Genomic DNA, 23409 nt, shown 5'->3' with positions numbered 1-23409 from the left:
GATGCCACATTTACCATTACTAAACCTCACAGTTCATACGGTCTAAATGTTTTAAATATATATGTATTTTTAGACCAGCAAAGAAAACTCATCCAGTGTGACTGTGGCAGGCCCTGAGACGGAAAATAAGGCAGGCCAAACTCTGGAGAGCAGCTCGCTAATGGCCGAGCTCCTGAGCGACGTACCCTTCACCTTGGCCCCGCATGTGCTGGCAGTGCAGGGCACCATCAGCGACCTTCCTGACCACTTACTCTCCTATGATGTCAGCGAAAACTTATCACGATTTTGGTATGATTTCACTCTTGAAAATTCAGTGCTCTGTGATTCATAATCTTTTTCGTTTACACCTTAACAGCTTTAAAATTTTTTTGTCTCTTTATTTAATGTTTGATGTTCTTTGCCATTTCACTCTTTGAAGGATAGCAAGGATCATAAATCAAATAAAATAACTTCATGTTCATTGTTTTTTTTTTTTGGAAAATGTACATTTGTATAAAAATTGAACTGTAGCTCTACTTACCTTCCCCCACATAATAAATATAGAACTGAGACTATCAGTTTTATGCAAGAGTGCTTCAGCTGTCCTCTCAGAATATAACACTGTGAAAGAGAACTCAGGCTTTTTTCTTGGTTACCACAACTCTGTAGTCTGAGCTGAGAGTGAGTGTGAAGTCTCTTTGGTTCAGAGGAAGTTTGTGTTCATATTATTTACTTTCTTTTTCCACAGTGTTTATGAATGAATTCTGGGGGAAAAAAGAGTTTCACATTAGTTTCTTCAGTCTCGATTTAGACCAACTAATGTGGGAATGTAAAACTTCTAAACAGCAGTGATAGTTTGCCCAATACAAGAATGGTCTAGACCACTTTGCAGGCAATCCCTTAAGTCTTACACTTCAGCTTTCTTAAACCTGCAATAGTCCTTTCCACTCCAGATGATTTCTCTGTTCCAGCATTTGTTTTTAGCCTTTTCTCCACTTCCATGTGTACTCTCCAACCAACTTTCTAAAGAACTTTTCCTGCTTCTGCCTCAGTTGGCATTTGCTCTCCTTACCACATATGTCCCCAGTTTATGAAGAGATCCACATTTCCTTTTCAACCTCTCTTCCTCCTGAAGAAAAACATCTCACGATGGTACTTAGTATTGCTGATAACACCCTTATTTAGAAATTTGTTGGCCATGATACAGATGGAAATATTTTATTATTATAAATACTGAACTCATTTCCAATCAGTGTATAGGCAAAACACCTAGATATGACTTTCAGTTCTTGGATATCTGTCATTTTTTCCAACTAAAACTGAAGAGAAATGCCATTTGTCAATAAACCATAAAGGGAAGAGAGAAACTGTGATAGAGAATCTTCTATGCCATGGAAAATTTAGGTCGCATTTATTTTTATTAGTTGCAATATGATTTATTAATTCTGTGCCAAACTTTTGAGTATATTTTTTCACAAAGATGGAGTGCTATAGCAAAAGTAAAGGTACATGAATTATTCAGATTTTAATGTGTTATGCATGTTTGTTTAATAAATGTGGCATGGTCTTGATAAAATGCTATATTATTTAAAGAACATTTCTATTAACAAAAATGTGCTTCATTTGCAAATGTTACCATGAAGTAAATGGTTAAATTAGATATTTACGTAGTTTTATAAAACTTAAGTCTAGGAGATATAACTTATTACTGACATAAATGTGAACATTTTGTAGCACTTTTGTGAAGGCACATCCTTTTAAAATATTCATGTTAATGTACTTTTAAAATTAAATGTAAGCATATAGTCAATTTGTCTAATATATGCGTTAACTCTTGTCTAAAATAATTATACATTTCACTTTATTTATGTCTACCATGTATGCTTTTAATTACTTTCACTTGTCTACATAATTGTTATATTTAAATAAATGCAAATTAAAATAAATGAATATTTTGATTATTTTCAGATCCATAAAAATGACTTTCTTTGCATTATTCATATCTGAGTACAAGTTTCAGACTCTATAGGAGGTAAAGACTTAAATATATAGCTTGTGTAATGCAAAGGAAAGTATGCAATTTCCTCTTATTTGTAAATTTTTAAGGAATAGCATTAAAAATGGTAAGAGCACAAGTTTTGGCTTAGTAGGATTGAAGGGATTTGAGAGGAATGACATTAACATCTCTAGATAGATCCCCATCATCACAAAATTTAGTAAGGACCAGTGTTAATGACTTAATTTTAATAAATATAATGTGAAATGGCCATTTAAATTATTTTTCTTATTTTAAATCATTGTTACTATTTTAAAATAGAAGCATTAGAAATCAACAGCCAATTCCATTTTACCCAAGAGAAAATTGAAACCTAGAAAAGGTTAAATGAAAAATCAATATTTACTTGAATAGTGTTAATTATAGTATAAATTCTAACCAAGCTGGATGATACATGGGAAAGAATTCAGGCATTCAAGGCAGTCAGTGTTTTTAATGTCTCCCTCACTCACAAGCTGAAGACTTTGAATCTGTGCCCTAATTTCTGGGGTCCCCAGTTCCCTTGCTTGGATAATAGAACCAGTCCCTGCCTTGCAGGGTTGTGTTGGATAATAAAAAATGGTGTATGTCAAATGCCTGGTAGCCTAACACCTGACACACTGTTGATGTTCTGTGAAAGGAACTTTTAAATTCTGATTTCTGTCCATACACACAGAATAGTCCAAAACAATGCAAAATACATAGTAAATAAACTGCTTAATGACTAATGTTTAAGAAGTACCTACCAGCTGGATGCAGTGGCGTATGCCTGTAATCCCAGCAGCTGCAGAATCTGAGACTGGAGGATCTCAAGTTCAAAGCCAGCCTCAGCAAAAGTGAGGCACTAAGCAACTCAGTGAGACCTTGTTTCTAAAAAAATACAAAATAGGACTGGGGAGTGGTCCAGTGCCCCTGAGTTTAATCCCTGGTACCCAAAAAAAAAAAAAAAAATTAGCTACCTATCTGAACTGTAGATTCCCCTATCACACTATTATTTTGTTATGAAAAAATATTACTAAAGTAGGTTAGTTGACTCTTTTGCCTGACTACAAATTCTGTATTGAACACTTTTTTATCTATTTGTCAAGGGTCATGGCCCTTTTCCTTAATATAGTGATTACTATAAATTACTATAGGTATAGAATATGCCAGTGATTTTACTGAATTTTATTTTTAACCCTAATATATATTCAAGAAGTTGCAAGTATTTTTTCCCCTGCTTTGTTTATTAGCATTTGCTGTCTGTCCTAAAAGTAGAATCAGAGAAGCAATTCTAGCTAATTTATTATTTGGTTACTCAATTTTTGATGAGCTCAACTTTAAAAATTGTATCAGTAAAATGTCAGCATGAGAACAATTCTCACAATTCTAGAAACCCACAAGTTTTTTTTTAAAGTAAACATTCATTGATATCAACGTTTTATCCTCCATCAAGTAAGATGATAAATTGAAAACAATATGAAAAAAATTTCAGTATTTCTCAGAATCTTCCTTTCTTATCATTCTAAAGGACAGATGGAGAGTAGTCAGTAAATAGATGCCATTCATACTCTAAAACAGTGGCACAGCAGACTTTAACCTTACTTCCCATGATAACAATTGATCAGTAAGTGAACACTGCCCTTAGTAATCTAGCACTAAATGTGTTACTTTCAGAGATTAATGTATTTTCCCTTATTAATCATATCATTAATAACTAGTTACACAAGATATGTGCATTGGATAGGTGAATAAAAGATGTAACATTTTTGAAAGCCAACAAGAAATAATGGGTTTGTGTATATATCTTCTGAGCCTTTTGTGGCATATTACTGAGGGCATGACCCAAATTATTGGGAAATCTAAGTCTTTCAAAATAGGTCTGACTACATTGACTTTAAAGGTGAAATATTCTTATGTTTCAGGAAAATGACTCTTAATGCCATATGGTTTGATGGATAGGTATGTGTGAGAAAGAGAAAGACAGACATGTATTGATTGATGCACAGGAGCTCTGTTACAATCAATATAGCAAAATGTTCATCATCTCTTTAAAATTTTAAATAAATATTTTATTTGAGAATAGTTTCAGATTTACAGAAAAGTTACAAAGATAGTGTACAGTTTTCTCTCACCTAGTTTCCCCTCTTTTTGACATCATATATTAGTAGGGTACATTTGCCCACAACTAAGGAACCAATATTTGTATGCTACTATCAGCCAAACTCCACACTGTATTCAGATTTCATAGTTTCCCCCTAATATCCTTTTTCTCTTCCAGCATTCTTTTCAGTATAATGCATTATATTTAGTCATCCTGTCTCCTACGGCTCCTCTTGGTTTTTAACATTTTCTCTCAGGCTTCTCTTAGTTTTGATGACCTTGACAGTTTTGAGGAAAACTGGTGAGGTATTCAGTAGACTCTCCCTCTGGTTGAATTTGTCTGATGTTTTCATATGGTTAAACTAGGATTGTGGGGTTTTGAAGGAAGATCATAAAGGTGAAGTATACTTGGAGATCATGATATGTCAAGAGTGCATACTATAAACACAATGGCTTACTGATGATGTTAACTTTGAACACCTGGCCAAGGTAGTGTTCTGCCATTACTGTGAAGTTATTCCACCCCCCCAACTCTTTTTTTATACTGTACTCTTCAGAATTAAATCACAAAGCACAGCCCATACTCAAGGGATAAGGAACTATAAACTCCAGCTCCTTGAGGGGTGTGTATCATATAAAATACTTGGAATTATTCTGCATGGAAGATTTTTCTATTTCCCCCAAGTTATTTATTTATCAGCTGCTTATTTGCATTAGTAGGAACTTATGAATTTTAAGTCTGTTTTCCAAATCTAAATCAGTCATGGCTAAGATACATACATTTTATAAAAGTTAAGAAAATTTGAAACATTTTACATGGCACAAGAGTACCATCTGATATTGGATATATTTCATAGTTTCCTTGGAGGTGATCTTCCTTTAAATATCAGATATGTTTCTCCTTAACTTGTCTATAACTATATGCACAGTTGTGAGCTATATAATCATATATCAGTCAATAATGGACTGCATATATGAGGGTGGACTCAGATTATGATGATGGAGCTGAAAAATTCCTATTGCCTAGTATTTTTTCTGTACCTTCTTTGTTTAGATATGTATAAACACACAACTATGTACCATTGTGTTACCTTTGCCATCGGTATTCAGTAGAGGAACATGCTGTACTGGTCTGTAGTCTGTGAGCAATAGGCTTTTATAATATAGCCTAGATGTGTAATAAGCTATACCATCTAGGTTTCTGTCAGTATACTATGATGTTCACACAATAACAAAATTAGCCAATGACTCTTTTCTCAGACTGTATCTTATGACCATGTAGTGGATCTTCTCTAACGGGCTGCAAATGTTGTGTCATAAATGGAGCCCCTTTCCCTATGTCTTTCCTAAGATGGTGCATCTTATACCTAATGTAAAGATACTTCAGCAAGTGTTGTGGAAATGAGATTATGCGCTAATCGTTTTCATCTTTAAGGAACCAAGAAAACTCATGACAGAACTCTTTATAATAGATATTATTATTATTATTTAATAATATTAAAAATAAAGTTATGGCTCCTTAGTTTTCTAAAGAAACATGAATTTCATCTTCAAACTTTAATAAGTAGTTTTAAGGGGGCTAGGGATGTGACTCAGTGGTAAGTGCTTGCCTGGCATGTGTGAGGACCTGAGATCAATCCCCAGCATTGCCAAAAAAAAAAAAAGTAGTTTTAAGAAGCAGTGAAAGGAAATTCAGTCTTCTTTCAGAAGGAATAAATGCCCAAGAAACTCTTAATTTTATTTCTGATTAATGAAAACTCACTGTGTGCTAAAATATAAAAATTGATCTCATCCAATTTCAATTGGAAAACAAATCGGTTGAAGCAAATTTTTTCTTAATTTGTCCTTGGAAGGAATCAGAATATAGTTCTTTGTTAAGAGTTAACCCAGTCCCAGTTTTCACCATTACAAAGGAAATAAATTCTTTATAATGAAAGGTAAAGCAAAAGATAATTGCATCCAGAACAAGCCATCGGCCAACTAACCCCTGAACTAGTCCCAGCAGACTTTGTTAGTTAGTACCCAGGCTAGAAAAGGAGTGGGACAATGGACCATTTCAGAGGTCAGCTAAGGAGACAGGCTCCATCCGAGGACTGCTGCCAGGGACGGACAATCCAGTGTCTGACATCTGGGTTCTGCAGCTGCCACGTCTGCCCCTTGTGTGGCCACAGGTGTTGGCTAGAACTTTGAGGCACATGGAGAAAGGAACAGGGTAATGTCAATTTCATTGTGTATATGTGTGTTTATTTGTTGGCTTTTCTTTTTGTTTTCAATAGGCATATAATTTATTTTGTTTAAACATTAATTTATTTCTTTGTAATGCCTAGGAGCATTTGGGAGGCTAGCAAAGAAGCTTTTGTTCAAGAACAAGGGGGAAAAAAAAAAAACCTGAGCTCTGACACCTACCTACAGAGTACACTATACACTAATATGCTGTGTGTGACATTGTTAGTTTAGTCATTTAAACAGGGCCTCCTCAGGACAAAAAATATAAATAAGTGAATAAACAAATAAATAAATAGATGCTGAAAAGCAAATAGGCAGCTAGTATAAAAGAAAGCCTAAATATTCATTCTCTTCCTATAGTCTCCCCCTTCATCCCTGTTTTGGACCTTCAGGAGAATTTGTGTTTATCCATATATATTTTTGAGCCTGGAACAGACTGTATGTAGTCTTCTATCTCACACTACCAGCTGTAGCCATCAATTAACACAGCTTAAAACAAGAATGCTAAACTCTCCTCCTTGTAAGAAGCTTGGCTCCTCTTTGTGAGGAAAATCTGGAAGTTTCTCCCTCAAGTAGGTATTTGAGTTTCCTAACCTTAAAGATGTAGGCATCAGTTGAGGAAATAAAGATGATAAAAAGAAGGAAATGACAATGGTCAGAACCATAAAGAACCAATGGTAAATGGAATTTTTAAAATATATGTCACTACCTCTAAATTAAATCTATACTTCTTCCATCTCTTGCCTAACCCATAGTCTGAAATTAGGAATTGAATTTAATGAGGGATGGCATCTCCACCTTTCATCTTCATTTGAGTCTTTTCTAAAGAGAAATGTATGAGCCCTTTAGGTCAATGTCTTCCCCACTTTTAAAACCAATGTTTTTTCACTGTGTCCTCCATATATTCTGCTATTCAAAAATCTCTTTGACAGGTTTCACTCTGTATTTTCATATTACAAAGACATTAGGTAAACTAAGTTTCTTCAAGTTCAACCTCCACTCCTCATTTTGTTAAAGAATATGGCCTCTCTCCTTGATGTTCTACTGGATTTGTATGTAGTGCATAATAAATCCTCAATCAGGATTTATTGAGTAAATAAACTAATTAAATAATCATTACATTCTCTCTAAATGAGAGTTCCCCAAAGCAAAGGAATAGAACTTTAAAACTTTAGTACTTTTTCTGACCTCAGTTAGAGCTGTGTTTGTGCACAACTGAAAATAATGCTTAGTTTACCAAGCCTCTACAAATTGTGCCTTTTGTCTGTTTTGGGTATTCTCCACGTTTTTCAGGTTGTGTTTTCCTCTGCCCATAATGACCACGTCTGTCCTTGTGATGAGTGAGGACTGATTCTAGACAATGCAGTATATTTTGGTGCTGTGGCTTGACTCATTCGAGGTTTTATCTCACTGCCAAGTTTCCCTTGTATGCTCTTGGTTATATTTGCATATATTCCTGTCCCAGAATTTATTAATTCTATCTGACCTGTCCTTGAAAAAAATGTTTTCCCTTTTCATATGCTTTTCTCCCAAGCACATTTAGGTATTTTAAGTAATCTTGTTTTAGACTTACTGTTCTAGGAGCAGTAGTGTACTTTTCTTTTAGTATTCTCCTATATCTCTGTCTTACATTTCCCACTCAACCAATTATGTTCCTTTGTCATAGATCTAGCTCCAGCTAGCTCCAACTGTAAGCTCATTTCTTCTCTTTAGAGAGTGGTCCTTTATCTGTCTCTACTTCCTTATTTTTATTCACTCGTCGGCTTCTGCAATTTGATTTCCCAGCCCTGGTTAGAACCTTAACAACCCACCAAATGCCTTATATCTTTTTTCTTTGAAGCAAAGATCACTATTGATTAATCCCACTTTCTTGAAATTGTCTTCAACTCTTAATTTCTATGACACTGCTTTCCAGTTTTCCTTTCATTTCCATTCCATCTTAGACCTTGAGGGACTTCTTTTCCTTGCTGCACTATGAAAATGTTGGTGTTGTCCAGAATTCTACGTTTGGCTCTTTTTTCTACCCTTTCTGTCTTCTCCCTACACAAGCATAACAATGTTTATCTGCCTTTGTTGGCATCCGAATCAATCTGTAGCCCAGAATGCTATCAAGTTCCATATTCACATACACAATTTGCTATTAAATACCTCCTTTAACTCTTATTCTCAGATTCTATAGCTGCTATTTTTCTTTGCTCCAAACTCTTTCTCATCTACCTCCTTCTGCTCTACTTTTCTTTAAGGAATTCCTTGTCCACTTTGTGTGGTCCTGGTTGGAACTCTCATACTTGGTAAACTCCTGTATATAAAGTTGAAAGACACAGCATGGCTGGTTCAAACCAGCCAGAATCCCTCCATCAACTGATACATAGATTTTTAGAAAAATGCACCTCTTTTGCTGGGTGACTGGTAATAAGACACCCTTCCCTACATATTTCAAATGATTGACCATATTTGAAGCCTGAGATTGCTCAAGCAAGAAATCTAAGGATCTATTCATCCTTCTTACCTCCATTACTCAATAATAACCTTTTACTACTCATACACTATAGAGCTCTCTCAAATGTGTATACTACAGACCCATTATTACTACTTTAGTCAAGGTCTTTTTCATTTCTCCTAACTAGTTTCCCTATATCCAGTTAAGCCTCCCTAATCCTGCATATTAAAGCCAGATGGATTTTATTAAGAAATACAGATTAAATCCCTCAAGGGTTCTAGGATACCTCTAGAGAATTCAAGGGTCTTAAGCAGAGGACCTCACCGGCCTTTCCATTCTCACCATATTCCTTTTCATATACTCTGTATTCTTGCCCGATTGAGCAATGCCTTGAACTATTTAATATACCATACCTTCTCTCACCCCATCCTATATTCTGTTCCCTTTGGGACACCTTGGCCTTCCTTTCTTCACCTGGTTAAATCCTATTACAAGATTTTTTCAGGTATCGCCTGCAGTGGTAAGTCTTCCCTTATGCCTGGGCAAGATATCCTACAACTATGCTGTGTTCTCTTCAAGAGTGTGGACCCACAGGATTGTAATTGTTTACTCTCTCCTTCATATCTCTGAATGGATGTTAACATACACTTCTGTTTTAGTCAGTGTTTTTGCTGCTGTGACTAAAAGACCCAACCAGCACAACTGTAGAGGAGGAAAAGTTTATTTGAGTGCTCATGGTTTCAGACATCTCAATCTATAGACAGCAGGCTCCATTCCTCTTTGCTCAAGGTGAGGCAGAACATCATGGCAGAAAAGTGTGGCAGAGGGAAGCGGTTCACATGATGATTAGGAAGCAGAGAGAGACTAAACTGAGCTCACCAAATATATATCCCAAAGACATGCCACCAACGACCCACCTGTTCCAGCCATACCCTACCCTCCTTCAGTTACCACTCAGCTAATCCTATCAGGGCATTAATTCACTGATTGGTTTAAAGCTCTCATAACCCAATTATTTGTCCTCTAAACCTCCTTGCATTGTCTTACACATGAGCTTTTGGGGGATACCTTACATCCAAACCATAACAGCTTCCATGTTTAACATGATCCCTGACATATACAGGCCTTATGAGTTTAATAGGTAAGTGATCAGCTCACTATTGAGTCAAGGAAGGTCTGAAGTTCATATCCCATCTACTTTAGAATTTTCCAATGAGTCTGTTAGAAGCCTTCAGTAGCCTTTTAGATGTCATACTAGAATATGATATATTTTCTTAATGTCCCCAAATTTATCTTTTATTCTAAACAACTTAGATTCTTAAATTTTCTGAAAGTCTAAGTTTACCTTTTGTCTGGCTAGCCATATCAACACTCACATAGTAAAAATGTATTTATTATATCACCTTTCAGATAATGTTAACTTTTTAGGTTAAATTTTTCAGATGTGAATTACTAAAAATTGATGTATTATAACTTGGGTTTTATTTTTTAGTTCTTTAATGTCTACCTGAAAGGAACTTTTCTTCTGCCTTCTATTAAACCAACATTGATTAATGCTAATTAAATGATATGCCTTTTTTAAATCATGAATTTGTGTAGATTTAGATATGTATCATAAAATAGAATGCTTGATATTTTAATGGACTGTGGAATTTTTCTTTTATGTAACCTAACCTTATTGAAGAACTTAAAAATATTAACCTTTTGGCAGTTGGTTCATATTCTTGAAGGATAAATTCATTTTACTTTTTTTTTTTATGGCAGGGGTGGATGGGTGGGGGTGAGCCGGGATCAAACTCAGGGGCACTCAATCACTGAGCCACATCCCCAGCCCTGTTTTGTATTTTACTAGAGACAGGGTCTCAGTGAGTTGCTTAGCACCTCGCTTTTGCTGAGGCTGGCTTTGAACTCTCAATCCTCCTACCTTAGCCCCCTGGGCCTCTGGAATTACAGGTGTGCACCACTGCACACAGCTCATTTTACTTTTGAGGAGAAACAAAACATTATCTGAAGAAGGAAGGCCATCATTTTTTTATTTTTCATGCAGTCAAGGCAGGTTCTAAAATATATTTTGATTCACTCTTTTGGTAGCCAACTTATTGAACAAATTCAACTTTTTAATCTTTGTATGAGTTATAATGATTTTGTATTTTGTATAATATTATTCAATTAAATGTTTAACTGATGTGGTTACCCCATTAATTATTGCAACCTCTAAATTTTCCCATTTCCACAGGTCCTCCCTTTCCCCCAGATGCAAGGATACAAATACACATCATTTTCTACACATGGAGAAAAGAGCAGCCAAATTCTTTTAAAAAAAAAATAACAATCTGTTATGTGGGTTAACAGAATTCTGGCTTCTGTTATCTAAATACCACTTTTCAAATACTTTATAACATCAAGAAGTCATAAAGTCTTTTATTGGACAAGATTTTCAGCACAAATAGTCTCCAGAACTAAACTTAAAAGCAACTTCTGAATCTTTATTGCCTTTTATTCTTGATTAAAACATTATGTTAAATGAGTATTAGGGGCCAATAGTTTCCTTTTTTCCTAATTGAAAGCCTATCTCCTGAAACCATCTCTCCCCATCTTAGGTTTACCACCTTAGTAATTTTAAGTGACTCTAAGTTTCCGCACTTGGCAGTGTACAACTATCAGAGAGTGATTGTAGGGAATAAAACCCTCTGTTGAGAAAAGCAACTGTTCTGGTTGTAAGTTATTTCCATTCAGGCTTTTCTAATGCTTAGAAGATACACTTGAGACATTCTTTTTTTCATGTGGATGATGATAAGGGCCTTGCTTTGCAGTGTCATCTATCACCACCTTGGAGGTCGGAGACCACTGGGCTTGCTGCTTTTGTTGCACAGGACAGCAGATGTGATATCCTTCAGCCTGGGTGTGTTTTCTTCCACTTGTTAAGTACAAAGTGCCAGAAATGTACCCTGTGCTTGACAAAGCACAAAACAAAAGACAAGGTCTTCATCCTTAGCAGTTTTCATTCCAGAGTATAAAATTGCAGGTAGCAATACTGGTATCGGGTTGGCCACCAAATACAGATTTGATTATCATGAAATACCAGGTAAGTGAGCTGATTAAATGAAAAACATGAAAAGAGGTAGTTCAGAAGACCAACAGTGGCTATTCAGAATATCCCAAGAAAATTTGTCAGAGCTAGTTTATATTTTTTGGAAAGTATTTTTACTTGCCTAGAGTGTGTGTTTTGAAATGCACCAAGATATGAAAGAATAGGTAGTTATAGGACACAGTGAAGAGCTACAGCACCTAGAATGCAGCCATGTTTTCTTGTTACCACCCTGGAAATAGGAGCAACTTGCTACCTGTCTCCTTTCAGTCAGGCCAACCTCTGCGCCGAGTCCCCACCTCCTTTCTCTTGCCACATCATTCCTCTGTTGGTGTACTTCCTTCTGCCAGTGCACATTCTACCTGTTGTGACGTTCTGCTCACTTTGTAGCTTCCTCATGAATGTTTTCCAGGAATGACATCCACATATTATCTCAGAATCCCTGTGGCATTCTGATTTCTCACTGTTTCTTCTACTTATTTTCAGACAATGATGTATGATGAAACTTGACTCTCTAAATAAATTGAAGACACATAGAAAAGCTTGTAATTACATCTTAGAATAATAAGTAAATATGATGAAGCAAACAAGAGCCATAACTTCAGTAGATATAGGTTCAGATTCTTCACTTTGAACAAGTTACGTGACCTCCCTCAGTTTCAGTTTTCTAATCTTTGGAATGGAGATAATGTTCACCTCATAGTGTTGAGAATTAAAGAAGGTAATCATTTATCAACTCCTCAACAGAGTTTGGCACTGGAAGTTGTGCCTGTAAAAATACTTAGTAAAGCAATCATATTCTGATCTAGAATCAGGAATATTTGACTGGACCACACCTAAGTGATCTGAAAGATCCTTCTTCAATCAGAGGTTGGCTTGGGAGAGGAATCTAGGATTGACTGTGTGTGTTCTGAGTCACACCTTGTTTGGTTCTTGCCAACCACAAGATGCCTGAAGTGCATCTAGAAGAGAGGCAAACTGGACTCTGCCTCCCTGAATACTTCTCCTAGAGCTGATGTTGTCTACCACTTCTTGCAAATCACTTTTCATCCTCCTGTGAAAAATTGGAAAGATTTTTGTCATGAAATACCAGTTAAGTGAGCTGCCTTTCTCAGCTCATGAAATCATTTGTGGAAATCAAATCAGTTCTTTTTTAAAATATTTTTTGGTTGTCAATGAATGTTTATTTATATGCCATGCTGAGAATCAAACCCAGTGCCTTACACATGCTAGGCAAGCATTCTACTGCTGAGCCACAACCCCAGCCCCAAGTCTTTATACCTCTTCTGTGTAGGGTAGAAAAAGACACAGTCCCACCAAATTTACTTCTGACCTATTTGATGGACATAGGATATTTCTTATTTACTTAATATCCTTTCCTTAGTGCTTAACACATAGAAACATTTGAAAAAATAGCATTTTTTGTTATTATTTTGTTATTACTTCTAAAGTATATATCAATTTAAAGTGTACCTTAAATGTAATGCTGGTCAATGTTTTTAGGAAAGTAGGTACATTTTTGTCTAGTTATCTCAGGAGGGTATTTTGGATGAAAAAGTATCTCTTTTCTGGGGTACAAAATTCAGTTGACTGTTGATTTTGGATAAGAAATTATTCAGAGAATACTTGCTTTTTATAATGTATCTTATAGGAATGAACACTAGATCACTTTTGAGAGTAAAGATTTCTGATTTTTAAATTTCTTATCTGAAAGAGACTTTACTATTTAGTTAAGATTCCTTTGAGTTACTAAAGCTGTAGTGAAGACTTGGCATTCTTTCTGAATGCTGTTTGTTCTGCTTAAAATATGTGTGAGATATTAAATTAAGGAGATACAAGAGAATTAAGGAGATACAAGAGAATAATCCATAGCTTTTTTTATATTTATGGCTTCATCTGGATATGAAGCACATGGCTTACTGCATATAGCAGTGACTTTTACATTGATGGTTGTGGTTTAAAATCACTATAACAGCTACTAACAACTACTTTATTTGCTAGAAAGACCCATATTCTACAGTAAATTTTGGTCTAGAGAACTATTATTAATTCAAATACATGAAGAGTCAGGATAATTCTACAAAATATTCATAGCTAAGCATTGAATTTTGTCTTCTCTGACACTGTACCAAATACCATCCTTCTTGTTTAGATGTGGCCGGTACAAAGTTTTCCAGCATTTGACTCAAAGTTGTTGGGCCCAGTTATTTGACTTGGAAATATTACTACCCTTTAGCCATCCTCTCAAAAACATAACTGAATATATATATTTATATATATATACATATATGCTACTTATATGTATCACATATAAAATGTTATATATTATACTAAATATACAAAATATATTTTATATGTATAACTTACATATATGCTATATGCTTTGTGTACATACTATATATAATATATATTTATATATGTATATATCTTTTCTGAAATACTTTTCAAGTCAAATTCACCTCTCCCTGCTACATTTAATTAGTATTAATTTTATAATGTGTCAGCATCTTTTGTTTGATTGTAGCAATTGTCTGCTTATAAAGTTAAAAGTAAAAAAGTCATGAAATGCCAGACTAAGGCTCTCCTAACAGCAAATCCCCCTTAGGGCCCTTTCTACATACCCCAGTGCTCATTTAATAGCCTAACCAGTCATCTTCCATCCTTTATAGGAAAACATTAATTTTTGGTTTTCTGGTTTTTCCATGATTGTGTTCAAGTGTTTCTTTCACTTTGGAATGTCTGATTCAGTTTTTTTCTTTCCACTTTATTCTAAGGCATATATAGTAAGGTCGGAGATGATGTATTGGAGGGAGGAAAATAGTGCCAAACTGAAATTTTCTGGGATGTAAGGTAGTTTCCTTCAGATCCAGGGATAAAACTCATGGTCTAGATTTATCCATTCCTTTTCATTTCTTGGATTGGGTAAGGCAGCCTTACTTCTCTGGTACTGGCCTTTGGGATCCAGTAGAATGAATAGAGATACTCTGTAAATGTCTCTTAAATGGATATAATAATAAATGTTCCATAAGTGTTTATCCCCATTCCTCATATCATTTAACACAACCATGCAGTGTAGCTTCTGTGTGGTGAATGCCAGTGTGCAGGTGCTATCATTCTGGTTGGAGCTTGCTATCACATGGTCAACCAAGCTAACAGCAAGTATTATTTTGTCCTTTAAAATAGAACTTAAGTGAAGCACATGAGTACAAATATAAAAGAACATTCTTTTTAACTAAGAGATACAACTTAAAGCAAGGACTAAAGAAATTCTAGTGTCTGGGTGTGATTAAGAGTCTCACTAAGATTTAGCTATTCTCACTGTAATCCAAAGCCATTATTCCCCTGGGCTTCAGTAGATTCCAGCTTCAGTATGGAGCCTACCAGAGCTTGTACAGTTGAAGCTCTTTGAAGATGTCCCTAGTATCTTTCATTTCTCTCTAGCAACAGTGATCTTTACATTCTGTCCTTCAATTTAGAGGGGAAGGAAGCCTATTGACCATTCCAAGAATGAAGATATCTTTGCTTTCCTTCTTTAAATCTACACTAAAGTCAAAAGATGATACCACTAAACTGAATGAAAAAGGAATTTCACTGCCACTTTTCAAATGCCTACAATTTCCCTATAGGTGCTCTAGATTCACTCTGCCTTATAAGTACAATGAAGATTTCTCTCTTTCCTCACAACCTGGTTAAAACAAACAAACAAACAAAAAAACTCAGACATTATATGACATAGCATCGAAGTAGAAATATGAGATTATTTTCACTGAATCATACTTATGGTGCAAATTATCTATCAGAGTAATTTTAGTAACTTTTTAAAACATAGCTTAAATATAGCTCCCTTTAAGGGCATTCAAAAACCTATCCCAATAATCTCTTCCTAAGGAAGTGACAGCAAAATTCCCCAAAATGTTGCCTGCTGAGGCTGAGGAAGTTGACATTGAATGTTTCTCAGTTTGGAATGTGCTTCACTCTAGGCGATACCCAATGTGCAGACTTGGCTACGAGGGACTTGGACAGGCTTTAGAAGCTTCTCCAACTACTCAGAATTGGAGGTCTTAGTGGGATAACTGGGGCTGGGAGCAGTGAGAAGAGGAAGCAGAAACCTTAGTTAATTTCATGCTCCTCTGGCTTGCTTCTTGTACACTAGGCACAGTTCAGAGATGGTCTGGCAGGAGTGGGAGGCAGCTGGATAGATTAATAAAGCCCTTTTGTCCCTGCCATTCTCTAACAGACCATATTTGGGTTGACAGATGCAAATGGGAGGCATGACTTCAGACAGGTCCAGAATGGTCTTAATATCCTAAAGCTTATTCATGGTTACAAAGCTTCATGTTTTAATTGCTTGGAATTTTTAGACAGAAGTGGGTGGAATTTCATCCTTGGGATGTTTTAAGGAGAACTTCACACCTCCTCGCCTCAATAAAATACTGAACTTTCATTTTTATATGTAATAGTAAATTTCTTGTATTCTTCCCTTCTTCCTTCTTTAAAGAAAGATTGTCATTAAGAATGTCATCAAGGGGCTGGGGATGTAGCTTAGTGGTAGAGCACTTGCCTAGAGAGGCCCTGGGTTCTATTCCAGTACTATTTTTTTTAAAAAATGAAATCATGGAAAATAACAAAGTATTTCAAAATCTATTTTTATGTGTTATTTAAAGGTGACCAAGGATGATGTGGAAAACTTCAGCATTAAAAATAATATCCTGTGTAATCCAAAAGGGAAATTAATTGTTCACTTTGAAAGTTTTCTCTAGCACAAACACTAAAATAATGAGTAATCTGGGTCTCTTAACAAAATGTCATCTGTCACCTGCTGCTTCCAGGTGTTAAAAGCCATTCTTCCCGGCCCTAATTTTTGACTCTGTGTCTGGAATCTTATAAGAAGGACATTTTCCCAGCAATTAGAAACAAGCTATTATTTTATTAGACACCAGTTTCTACCATTGTCAAGTTATTCAGAATTGGCCAGTTTCCCTAATAAGTAAAACTACCATTGCTATGAAAAAATAATAGTAACACAATTTGGAGTGCAAAGAATATTTATGCTGATGGTGCCATGTCTTATGGCCCTCCCAGGGCTGTATTTGTGACAGTGCACCTGTTCACACCCAGATACAGAGACCAGTCTCCTCCAGGATGGGTTTTTAGAAATTCAGAGCTCACCTAGGGGCAGTGAAATCTATCAGTAATTTTACTCTTATACATGATAGCAGATTTGAAAGTAGGTATATTGTAAATCATTTAAACTCATTTTCTAAAATGTTCCACATTGTTATATAAATGTTTAAAGTTGAAAAGAACAAATCAATGTACTGAGCAATCCCCTAAAATTGGACATTGACTCAGAATGCCATTTTATAGACTTGGCTTGTTGAGACTCATCTTCTTCCATGTCCTTATGTCTTCTAACCATTAAGGGGACACAGGCTCTGCCACTCCAAGCTCCACCTCAACCTCATGCATAAAATTCATCATATCTTCATCTGTTAGTAGTGTTCAAGAGTAGTAGCATATGTGGCCCATGCTGTGAACAATGTTAGCAATACAAATTTTTTTAAAGATTTAGCCCCCCACACACAAAAATGCTGAAGCACAGCTATTTTTAAACTAGTGTCACATATGACTGAAATGATACCTGCTTTAAGAATTGGAGCTACATGCCAGAGCTTTTGGTGGGGTTGGGGAAGTAGGAATTGGGATACAGGAGACAGAGAAGCAAAAACTGAATGGGAGAGAAAATTAAATAAGAAAAAAATATAAGTACATTATCTTCCCTTGAATGTTAACATGAAAAAAAAGATTTAAAGGCACTAAAATGTTCTTGGAGAGTCTCCTAGAATGAAAAAAAATCTGAAACTTTTCCAAAAGAGATATTTATGAACAAGTTACCCAAAGTGAACTTTAAGAAACATCTATCATTAACCCTCAAAATATATCTAAAATGAGGTTTAAGACATTAACCCAATAGTTTAACTTTAAAAATACATCTCCTAAACAAAACAAATAAAATGGAAATTATCAGATAGTTACCCACAGTCACATCCAGCAGCTATTCATAACTTTGTTGGAGTGCTCTGTGTTTGTAATCCTTTCCTCTCGGGTTCTCTGAGTCCATAAATGGAAATGACTGCTTTACTGATTGCTTCTAATTTTCTCCCTTGCTCTCTCTGAACTGGATCATTAATTTTGTGCTTTTAGTGACTGTGCATGTTGATGCATTTCCTAGAGAACTGTTGATGAATACTGATCATGAGAAAGCTCATGATTTCTCTTCATTGGCATGTACATGTAACATAATTTTACCTATGAGTTAACTGCATGGAGAGGTTATGTAAATGTCTACTTGAGAACTAGTATATAGCAACTCCAGGCTATTATAATCTTTGCCAGGCATTATTTGCTGTTGTGCATAAGTAAAAACAAATGTTCCAGATGTACAGATTATTTTGCTCTTAAATGTCAAGTTATTAGAGGAAAACAAGATTAAGATTCTGTAGTTTCCCTTAGTTCTCTCAGGATATCTTCCTTATACTCATTCTTGTCTATATATTAAGTTATAATATTTCTATATAGTCTTGGACTTATTTTTATATACATGTAATTATACATGGACATAGTTATCTAGCCTTGGGTAGGAATAGAAATAAAAATAAAATTACAGATGGATTTTAATATGACATGTCTTTTAAAATCAGGTCTAAAGAGTATTAGAAGGATTTTTTTTTAAAGACTACTAGATTAGACATAAAAGTGTCTAGGTCCCTCTGTGTCATTAGTTGGATAAGCCATTTAGTATTTTGGGGTCCCCAATTTACTTATTTTAAAAGTGAAAGTACAAAAATAATTGTTGATACTTAATCTTCTAAATCATAATATTAGGGCACCGTTTACTAATAAAACAGAATGATCAGTATATGTATCTTATTTGTTAATCTTTATAGATTGATAATAGGACTTCTACTTCCAATAACAATGGCAGACAAGACACTCTGCTTGGAAACTAATTAGATCCTAAATAAAAATTTGGGGTTTGCTGCTGGATCACCTGGATGTGGGTGAAATAATCTCAAAGTACAACCCCTTCTTACTCCCACCACCACCACCTCTCCAAAAAAGAAAGCAACAAGTTGAGTAAGTGTTGGAGCTTGGAGCCATGAACAGACAAATGTGCTGAGCAAGAAGTAAGGGAGAGAAACTGTTAAACTGAGGGAAGATACCAATAGGAGTACTGTGTATTGCAGTTTGGATTCTGAGCCTACAATCAACAGTAAGGAATGGGAACTGAATTTGACATTTGGCATTAAGCCAGGGCCCTTAAAGAGGGCTAAAGTGGCCCCAGGTTGGTGGTCTTCCCACCAACTAGCACAAACCAAATCTCCATAGGAAAGAACTCTGTGGGATACCCCATAAGATTCCACAATGTATAAACAGGCAAATATTAGCTCACAGTCAAGGACTGCACATGAGGAAGTAAGCAATCTATACTGGAACTGTCAGATACAGAGGAGCTATTTATGAAGTACTTAAAGAAATAAAGCATAGAGTCAAAATAATGAGCAAGCAACAGAAAACTATTCAGGAATAACCAGGCAGTTAAAAAAAAATTAAATGAACTGTCTTGATATAAAATATATAGAATGTTAAAAGAAAGCCAAACATGCTAAAATGCAAATTAGCTATATCCCAAAGAGAATTAATGAATTAAAGGTTACAAGTACATACATTCATCAGGGTATAATACAGAAAGAAAAAAAGGGTGAAAAATATTAGAATAACTTAAAATGTTGAGGATAAAATGAAGATCTAACATATGTCCAATCAGAGTCACAGAAGGAGAGATGAAAGCTGACCTAGGAGTGATAATAACTGAGAAATTTCCAGGAATACTGAGAATCTTGAATCCACAGTTTCAGAAAGTGCAACATTTCTAAGCATGGTAAATAAAAAGAAAGCTGATGACTAGCTATTACATGGTAGTGGCTCTGGAGAGAAACAAAGTTTTTAAAGCAGCCAGGAAAAAAAAGAGACATCATATATACAGAAATGATCATTTCATGGACAGTAAACTGCTCAATAGTGATAATAGAAAACAGAAGGCAATAGAATAATTAAAGTTTGAGGGCAGAAAGCTATTATCTATCAAGAAAGAAAGACATTTTAAGTTAACAGAAACTGAGCTCATCTAGACTTGCACAATGGGAGCTCCAAATCTAAAGTTAACTCCTTAGAAAGGTGGTCTTCTCTGATGAAAATTCAATTAAGATAGAAGTCAGTGGCAACAAGATATTTTAAATTTTTCCACATCTTTGGAAAGAGAATATTTAATCATTCGTGGATCAATTATTATATCAAAATGATTTTTTAAATTCATTTCCCTCCTCATCCTTTTTTTAAATTATTTATTTTCTTTATTTTTTACAGACTGCATTTTGATTCATCATACACAAATGGAGTACATCATTTTGTTTCTATGGTTGCAGGGCTGGGGATAGAACCTAGAATCTCATGCTAGGCATGGTATACCCCAGCCCTTTCCTGATACCATATATTAGCGTGCCCTTTTAAATATAGATAGAAATTCTAGAATATGTATTTTTAATTAAATGTTATTTTATTGATGCATTATAGTTGTACATACTGATGGAACTTGTTACATAGTCATACATACATATGTACAAGTGATTTCTGAAAGCTAAATTATAATGAAAATAGAACATGTCATAGCCAGTATTTTTGGTGGAACTCTGTCAACCATAAATGTTCACATTAGGAAAAATTCTGAACATGAACTAAGCACCCATCTTAAGTATTTAGAAAAGGATCAGAGAATAAGCACAAAGAAAATAAAAGGAGAAAATTGGTGGAAATAGCAGAATTCCACAAGTAGACAACAAAACTACAATAGGAAGATCAATAAAGATAAAAATTAGGGGTTGGGATTGTGACTCAGTGGTAGAGCACTCACCTAGCATGTGTGAGGCACTGGGTTCAATCCTCAACACCACATAAAAGTAAATAATTTGAAGGTGTCCATATACAAATAAAAAATATTTAAAAAAAGATAAAAATTAGCTTTTTAAAAAAACAAATAGGCTATCCTTGGTTAAGACTAGTTGAGAAAAAAAGAGTACAAATAATATAAAAACTAACAAGGAACATAAAAGTAGAGCACAGATTAAAGAGTATACTATGAGCAATATCATACCAATAAATCTGAAAACCTAGGTGAAATTAAATAACTTGTGAAAATATAACATATCAAAATTAAGTTAAAATTTTCAAAACTTAAGTAGTCCTGCAATATTCAGACAATTGAGTTAGTACTTTAAAATCTTCCACAGGAGTCAGGCATGGTGGCACGAGACTGTAATCCCAGTGGCTCAGGAGGCTGAGGTAGGAGGATCATGAATTCAAAGCCAGCCTCAGCAACTTATCGAGGTCCTAAGCAACTTAGCAGATGCTGTCTCAAAATAAAATATAAAAGGAGCTGGGGATATGGCTCAGTGGTTAAATGTCCCTGGGTTCAATCTTCAGTATAAAAAAAAAAAAATCTTCCTGTAGGAAAGAACAGGACCATAGAATTTTATGAATGAAATTACTAAGCATTTAACAGTTAATTTCTATCTTTTACAGACTTATGTGGCAAATAGAGAAAAAATAATTCCTTAAATCACCCTGCTTTACATGCACACCAAAAATAAATAAGTGCAATTAGAGAAAAGAAATTTTAGACCAGTTGTCACTCAAGAACCCAAACAATTACCAAATAGAAACCTGACTTAAAACTTTTAAGTCCTATCAAATTATCCTCTTAGGACAAATACAGCAGATAGATAGCATTCATTTAAAAATGTAAAAAAAAAAAATCTATATTTGTGAGCCTTTCTTAGAATAAAAATAAATTTAAAACTTTTGGGTAACAAAATCTAGACAACCAAATAGATGAATTACAGTGCAGTGTGGGAGAAGCCACGGTATAAAAAGTTCACCGAATCCTTTAAAATAGAACCAGACCACCAAATGATCCAGTTATCCCACTCCTGGGTATTTTCCCAAAAGATCTAAAATTGGCATACCACAGCAACAAAGCCACATCAATGTTTATAGCAGCACAATTCACAGTAGCTATGGAAGTAGCCCCATATACCTCTCAATAGTTTGATGGATTAAGATATTATGTTATATTGTGTTACACACACATACACACAATGGAATTCTACTCAGTCATTAAAAAGAATGAAATTATGGCATTTGCCAGTAAATGGATGGAACTGGAGACTACCATGCTAAGTGAAATTAGCCAAAATCCAAAACTCAAAGGTTGAATGTTTTCTCTCATACGCATAAGCTAGAGTTAAATAAAGGAAAGGGGGAGGGAAGGATAATATTACAAAAGGAACCAATCGAATACAAATTAATAGACAAGCAAAAGGAAGTCTAGTAGAGTAGAGGAAGGAGAAAGGGAGAGGGGAGGAAGGACAGGAGGGAAAATGGGGAGGGAAAAGAGGTAATCATGAACTAAAATTGATTTCTATGCAGGTATGAGTTTGTTGGGATGAACCCAACTACTATGTATAACCATAAAGCTCTAATAAAAAAAAGTAGAATGAGCAGTAAACAAGTGTTTGAATTATGTTGTCATAATACATAAGATGTATTATGACATAATACATAAGATGTATTATAACATAATACATAAGATTACATTAGATGTAAATGTTAAAAACTGAGACATTATAGAGAATAATATAACTAACAAGAAATGGGGCTGGAAGTGGGAGAAAGGTGGAAGAAAGTGAAATGATGTCTTTTTTCTCAAATATTTTGTAAAGAAGCCAACAGATATTATGCAAAATTGAAACATAATTTTTTTTGGTGGCATTGGGGATCAAACCAAAGGCCTTGCACATGCAGAAAGCATAATTTTAAAAATAGGTTGTGTACTCACTCTGGCAGCAAATATACTAAAAAAGGGAATGAAGATAATATCTACATGTGATGTGAAAAAAATTTAACATTGGCTCTAAACATGTATTTTTATTCTAATAAGAGTTTTTATTCCAGGTTGGATTTTATTAGAAAAAATATATTGTCTCTTCCTGAATGTTTGCCCCTGTTGACACTGGAGGTGGACATGTTCTTTTTGATGTTGAATCTGTCATGTGCACTATAAGATGTTTGGCACCTCAGGGAACTGCTAGGGTCTCTGTACCTGTGATGATTAAGAATGCCCATACATTTTTCAAGCACAGCTGACTTGAGAAGTGGCCCTGTCTTGGATTGAGAACCTCTGCTCTAATGTCTTAAACATCTGTCATATCTTTTATCTTAAATTTAGAGCGATGTTAGAGAATTTAAATCCCTTGATATAAAATCTCAAAGGGAATCATTTACTTGAAATTCATTTGGTGTCATGTTGGCATCCTTCTCTTCTAGTAAATGAAAAAACAATAAATGTACTACATAACCCTTTTTACCTAAAGTAACCATTTTTATTAATAAAATTATTTGTTGAAATGGGAAGCTGAAAAAATTTACATACTTTCTACATTT

At 34.9% G+C, this 23409-nt stretch overlaps 2 protein-coding genes across 3 annotated transcripts in view; both read left to right on the top strand.

The window, feature by feature from the left end:
• Nucleotides 1-1929, top strand: part of Umad1 (UBAP1-MVB12-associated (UMA) domain containing 1) — a 257793-nt gene extending 255864 nt beyond the window's left edge. For both annotated transcript variants that reach the window (XM_047560083.1, XM_047560084.1), the window contains one exon: nt 74-1929. In XM_047560083.1, the coding sequence (XP_047416039.1) occupies nt 74-331 (258 nt within the window). In that variant the 3' untranslated portion in view covers nt 332-1929. The remainder of the gene's footprint in view (nt 1-73) is intronic.
• A 9608-nt stretch (nt 1930-11537) lies between these two features.
• Nucleotides 11538-23409, top strand: part of Glcci1 (glucocorticoid induced 1) — a 148066-nt gene continuing 136194 nt past the window's right edge. The window contains exon 1 of the mRNA XM_047560082.1: nt 11538-11664. Within this exon, the coding sequence (XP_047416038.1) occupies nt 11544-11664 (121 nt within the window). The 5' untranslated portion in view covers nt 11538-11543. The remainder of the gene's footprint in view (nt 11665-23409) is intronic.

The sequence above is a fragment of the Sciurus carolinensis genome, chromosome 8 (assembly GCF_902686445.1).
Source record: "Sciurus carolinensis chromosome 8, mSciCar1.2, whole genome shotgun sequence".
Classification (NCBI taxonomy): domain Eukaryota; kingdom Metazoa; phylum Chordata; class Mammalia; order Rodentia; family Sciuridae; genus Sciurus; species Sciurus carolinensis.
This window is presented reverse-complemented; position numbering and strand designations above follow the sequence as displayed.